The 6,508-nt window shown below is 38.8% G+C and overlaps 1 protein-coding gene across 1 annotated transcript in view; it reads right to left on the bottom strand.

Annotated features, from left to right (window-relative positions):
- Nucleotides 1–905: 905 nt before the first annotated feature.
- ndufs4 (NADH:ubiquinone oxidoreductase subunit S4) overlaps nt 906–6,508 on the bottom strand; it is a 17,128-nt gene continuing 11,525 nt past the window's right edge. The window contains exons 3-5 of the mRNA XM_059337924.1: nt 3,536–3,708; nt 3,254–3,327; nt 906–1,399 (exon numbers count right to left, since the gene is read on the bottom strand). Coding sequence (XP_059193907.1) covers nt 1,296–1,399; nt 3,254–3,327; nt 3,536–3,708 — 351 coding nt within the window. The 3' untranslated portion in view covers nt 906–1,295. The remainder of the gene's footprint in view (nt 1,400–3,253; nt 3,328–3,535; nt 3,709–6,508) is intronic.

Genomic DNA, 6,508 nt, shown 5'->3' with positions numbered 1-6,508 from the left:
CGGTGCTTTTGATGTGCCGAGTGACAGAACAAAATAAATAGCGAGCGCAAGGCTGTGAAAGATTTGCAATGCAGTGCGTTAATTAACGAAGGGCTATACCAATTAGGCGCCCATGATTGGTGTGTGAATATCAGTGCAGTCACGCAGTTTGGGACTCGGGGCAGAGTAACACCACTGTTTACTGAACACAAAGACCGTAAACAAGCGCTGGCAGCAAGTGCACTGCCAAGTGTGAATAGCTGGGCATTAAAAAGAATTTACAGCTTTTCCAAACATCTCCACTTTGCTCACTCAGTTACTTCCTGTTGAGATAGTTTTATTTGCTTATTGACAAGTTTTGAGGCATTAAAACATTAAAGTTGGGTTGTTGTTTTTTTCAAACCAACAATAGAAAGTCAATATATGCTTCATATAAAACAGATGGATCATCCTGCACTATATGAGTCTTTATATCTTATTCAACATTTGGAATGCAGCTATAAACCTGAAATATGTGAAAAAGATGCTTAGGCTTTTGAACCTGACCCCACAAAAAGAGCTCAAATGTACAGTTGTGTCTTTTAATATGATGGTATATTGTGGAGCGATTTTTAAGGTTATTTTACAAGCTAAAGGCCAAACATTCCTTTGTTTACGCTCATCACTTGTGAGGATTTGCTGTTTTTCTTTGTTCTACGTGATAATTAACTCAATTACATATGAAAATGTCACATTTGGCTTCATGAAGTCATGGCAGGCATTTTTCTCTCAGTTCCAGATAAATTATACCAAAGAAATGAAAATCACATGTTAGATCTCAATAAAAATGTAGTGACTGTTTACATCTTTATTTATAAAAAGACTTGATAGCCTTAATGCACAGATGTTGTAGTAAAAGCGTTTCTTTTTTTTTTTTTCCAGGGGGAAAAAAAAACTATTTAAGTTCCTATTTAAATTCCATTTATGCATCTCCCAAAACACTGAAACAATTCAGGTAACAGGATGGAAAGAAACACTCACGCAGGAAAAATGTCACTGGTTTTGGCCTCCAGATATATTTATCCGTGTGTTTAAACAGCTTCTAATTGTAATAATATGTTCCCCTTTGTTTTGCTGTTGCACAACTCGACTCAGAGAACAAACACTTCATTAATCGGGGAGACTGTGTTAGGTAGTCAGTAATGAGGTGAATGTTTGAAGAATAAAGCGATAATGACCAAAATGTTTGGTTTACACATATATAATTATGAATTTATTGACAAGAATGATACAGGTCTGCCTGAGGTCAAGCCAACTAACAGATGGGGGTCTTCAGTTTACTTAGCAGACCTCCTGGTCCTCTTGTCCCAGGAGAAGTTTGCTCCGTAGGACTTCACGCGGGGCTTTGCGCTCCTCTTCTCTGATATATCGTAGCTCCAACCTGAAGGGAAAACATCAGGAGTAAGTGATGGGGGTGAGAACGTCACGTATATTCTCTTTGGCTGAGTTCCAAACACAATGAGGTGTTTTGTAGACATCAACAGGCTGTGTGTAGTCAGAACTGCACTAATCACTTTCATGGAGCAATAAACAGAGTAAGCCAGTTTTCCTTTGCTCCGTTTCAACAAACTCTCCCAGATGGTTCAGTTCTCTCAGTTCAGTTAAAGTGAACTTTCTGTTGAGCTTTGAGAACCACATCAACTGTGTTTAACTTCAAGGCAGGACGACTGTTTGGCCTTGAAAGGGCCATGTGGCTGCAGGGTTTTGCTCCAACCAAACACCTGATACAACAAATCAACTGAGTGAAGACAGTTCAGGTGGTTGAATGAGTTGAGTCAGGTGTGCTCCTGCTGCAGCCTCCCCGGCCCTGTCAGAGATCAGCCTGACACCCCTGAGCCAACATATTCTCTTAATGTTTTATGACTTGATTTGTTATGAGGCCCACACGCTGTCATCAGACGTCTCTGTTGCTATAACGCTATTTTAACAGGTGCTGTTTTCCTACTATTACAATCACCTGATGTCAAAGCTGGTTTGAAACACTTAAGAAGCTGTGAACATTTTTTTTGTCAATATCCCAATTAGGGCTGGCCTCAACTTAAAAAAAAATGTTTTTTTTCACACCACATTTTATTTCCAATTTTTTTAATTAAATTATTTAATAAATTAAGTGCAAACCTACAATTCAGATAACAATAATAAATAAATAAATAACATTTAAACAAAAAAATATATTTATGTCATTTTCATGCTATTTAAAAAAAATCAATATATATTAGGTATTTTTTATTTCTGTCAAAGTTATCTGAAAATTAAACAGAAAATTAAAACAATTGAAATTTTCTTTTTTAAACATCTCAAATTCGGTTTCACTGTAAAAAAAAAAAACGATTCATTGCCCAGCTCTAATCCAAACACTATGATGAGTTTATCTTCAATATTCTGATTCGTGATTAATCTTTAGTGTATTGCATTTGGAGTTAGAGGGGATAGAACAGCAATTTCTCTTAGGTGCATTCAACAGTGGTGCATCACCGCTGCTAAATTATATCAAAATCTCCCCTAACGCAATAAAGTCTCCATCTCTACTTTCAGCAGCCAGAGTCAGGAACGAGCTAGGCTTATGAATCAAACACACCCAGCCCACCACTGTTGTTTTGTCAAAAACATCAAAAGTGTCTATACATATTGATAGTGAGAATTTGAAATGGTTAATACTTTCTGATCTCTCTTCTCTCCAACAGATTAATTCATGGCAAGAACTTAATTAGTACTAAGGTTAATTAGTCATCCTGCTGTCATCTGCTACTAGCCAAGAAAAGTTGTGATTGTCACATTTTATTTATCTTTTAATATAAATGTAAAATTTGATGCCCTTTTTTCAAGGTACTATGGCAAGTGCTCCAGTGTTACTTTGCATTATGTAAGCTGATGTAACGAACTATTTTAGATTGGATCACAGTGCACAGTGATGCAGATTAAATCTAGTTACTCCCTGATACAGTCAATGCAGCAAAACTGGCAACCAGCCATCACATCACATCACATTATTACCACTACTCCTGATGGAAATAATGCAGGTAATAGTAATTTAAAATAATTTCATTTTTTTTTTAAATGTACCAGTCGGTTCTTTCTACTGGTTACATTTTGGTAAAACTCCCAAGTGTGTGTGTCTCATTATCCAGTTAGGTTGTTTTTAAACTGGCTATTATATGCTTTTCACAAAGATGTTTCTTTAAATGTCAAGGCTGTGATTCCATCAAAAATGTCCGACACATTTTAAATGTTTTACCATTTTTCTCAGCGAAGGCAACAGCATCTTCCTTGGAGGAGAAGCTTAGCACCATGTTGGATAAGGGATCACCTCTGAAAGGCAGAAACAGCCACACAAAAGTCACACAATTGGAGGCAAATATAGGAAATGAAAACCTTTATACAGAGTGTTTCATATGTTGTAGATTAGAAAACCCTTTCAGATTGATCGGAAATTTTGGCATATATAACTAAACTTGACACCACAAATAATTTGATAAAAGTATGGTGAAAACAAAATAATTTTAGTTCAGGTTCTTACGTTGAGGCCCAGCCCATCAGCGGGTTCTCCCACCGCTCTCTGGTATCAAAGTCCATCTTCCACTTCTTGGTGCTGTTGATTCCCGACTGCATGGCCGTCTTGGCGGGAACAAAGATGTGGACCTTCCGTGTTTTGATGTGCTCCTCTGGGACTCCTGTCAAAGAGGTGATGTCCTGAGGGACAGACAGAAACAGTGTGACTGGAAGTAACAGCTGACGAGAAGATTGTCACATTTATAGTGAATACTTAATTATTGTAATGACTTATGAGGAATAAATCAGTGTTACCCCTTTGTAAGCATGTTAACATGAAACTGAGCAGTCAGAGTTTCCCATGTGTGTATAAAAAGAACAAACAGACATGTTTTTGGTTGCAGAGCAGAACAGCGGTGTTCCAAAACCATCCAGACTTTTATTTGACTCACTGACGGATGTCTTCTTTCCCTCCAAGACTTCATGTGAAGATATATGTGTGTGTTTGCTGAGAAAGGTCATCTGACAGTTTGCTCACAGGTGTTATAAAATACAACTTGAAGCTCTGACAACCTGTTCTTAGTGTTAGAAGTTAGGAGTTAGGAAAATGGCTATAAAAAGTACTATGTTTTATATTTTTGTACCTTGCATCATTCTGTGGAGATTTATTTTCCCCCTTTTAAATATCGGGGTCAAAAAAAGCTCAAATATATCTTCAGTGTCCAAGGAGTGAACACGTTTTATAGGTACTGTAAAATAAAGTGTTTGGATTGTACTTTTTATTGTTTCTGCTGTATGTTTATGTCTTGTTGAAGTTTTTTGTGGCATGTAAATGTCCGAGAGTGTTCAATGTGCTGAGTACTTTGTTCAGTAATTCACATTTTTGTTTTTTAAGACTTTAAATGTGTTTACAATTTTAGTATAACCGAATAACAGCTTTATAAAAAAACATCAAGAAGAAACCATATGTGAAAAGGTCAATACTGGATTCAAAGGACAAATATAATAGTCATCTTTATGCTGTTATTCATACTGTTTTGCATGGAGGTGGATGAAATTAATGCCTAATACTTGAGGTGATTTATTCCAGACCATCAGAAAGTAGGCCAGCGCGACAAGAGGAGGAGGAGGGGCCTTTGGGTGTACTAAATGCATATTCCTGAGCAACTGGAGCCCCTTCAAGCTCCTATCAAGGATCTGGTCCAATTCTTCAGGGAATTAGCAAACAAGCAATGGGAAGTCAGCGACAAAACACAGACGAACCTCCCAGCACGCAGGCACCAGCCACCCAAGACTCAGGGCTTTCCAGGGCGCTCTCCTTTCAATACAAGAATTTTACACATTTCAATGGCCATTACAACTTCAAAGAATCAAATTTTCATCATTGTCTGTCATCTGCCAGTTGATTTGTAGAAAGGGGGTCGTTTTGCATGAACTCCACACAAAAGCCCGCCTCTCCTTTGGCAAAGGAGCTTCCAATGGTATTTAAGCCTAGTAAATTACAGGTCCAACTGCTAAACTACAGCTCGTTTCAGTCAAACTTCTTTTGCCATGCTCAGAGGCAAGACCAGAATGAATTTAATCATAAACAAGATCTGCACATTGAAAAGATTGTTAAAATGAAAGGGAAAAGACGAACAAAGGGTGGAAAAAAACTTCACAAGTGCTTGGTAATTATTTCCGGCTGCCCTATCTACTTAACCTTAACAATTCCTTCTTGTCACAGAGAGGAGGAAAACATGTTCTCTTCACCCAGTGGGGGTAATGGTGGACGGTTCATGACACAATAACACATGGGACAGTGTGAGAGAGCAACTAAATGAAATGCCAGGGTTTTTTTTAATCTCCGAGTCTGCTGCAGGTGATCAGAAATGTTTTAAAACATTCCTTCTGCAGGATTTGAGTTTTTATTTATAATGGATAATGTTCAAAAGCTCTGTACCTGAGAGAAAAACTTCCTGGAGAGTTTTGGAGGAAAGACAAGAACCATTAAAATACTTTGTACACAGTGGACCATAACACATTTAGTGGGGGGAAAAATCATGAACAGAAAGTAGTTTTTGAGTGGAGGTAAATCAAATTTGCAGTCAGAAACATTTAGCAGCTCTGTGGTCTGCTGTGTTCTGGGGGATAGATGCATGAAAATCCCTCTCCGAGACGCATTAGAAATTATACCCCTGGGATTAGCAGGCCAGACTATGGTTACGCGTATGTACGTTACATAAACCATAACTGACACATGAGGCCCATGTATGGTAAACTGGTGCAATAATTTGTCCAGATGTAGCAGACCTTAAATCACATCTTAGGCGTGGATGAGCACAAAAGGTCCTTCATGATTGAGGGAGGATGTGTCAAAACAAAAGCTCTGCCAAATCACTGAAAACACTCTGCTCATTATCTGGCATTGTTTGCAAAAATACGAGTCTAGACTTCTATGATACTTGCATGCATTACACTGAAAGCTAGGAGGGTTATCGGCATAACAGCTCACCCACAATACCCGGATTCACAAAGGGAATGATTGTGGCTGGAATGTGGTGTGTTCCCAGGAAGACTAGAGAGGGCCATCACAAAAGGAAAACCCACACGGTGGGCACTTTTTCTTCTGCCACGTACAGGAAGCAAAATGAGAACTATCAAGTTTGACACTATTCACAGGGCCTTCACGGGGCCCTACAATACCTGGCTGGGCAGGCAGAATGCCGGGCTTAAGAAAGGGGGGGAAAAGGCTGGCAAAGTCTCCGTCACGTGAAAGCGTGTCGATATTTCTGACACCTCCAGGCTACGTGCCAAATAAAGAGCATAGGGGCTTGTCGCTGTGGGGCCGTTGGGCCCACCAGAATGCTGAAAGCTGGTACCCCTAATGCTCCAACAGAGACCTGGGACGGAAGATTTCTGTGTAAACAAGGTTCACAGATCTCAATATGCTTAACTGGTGAAAAGTGAAAGAAACAACAAGATATCAAAAAGCAGGAAAAGGGAAAAGAATCGTTTTTTT

This window comes from Centropristis striata, chromosome 7 (assembly GCF_030273125.1).
Source record: "Centropristis striata isolate RG_2023a ecotype Rhode Island chromosome 7, C.striata_1.0, whole genome shotgun sequence".
Taxonomy (NCBI): Eukaryota; Metazoa; Chordata; class Actinopteri; order Perciformes; family Serranidae; genus Centropristis; species Centropristis striata.
The sequence above is the reverse complement of the archived record's forward strand: the minus strand, read 5'-3'. Positions and strand labels throughout refer to the sequence as shown.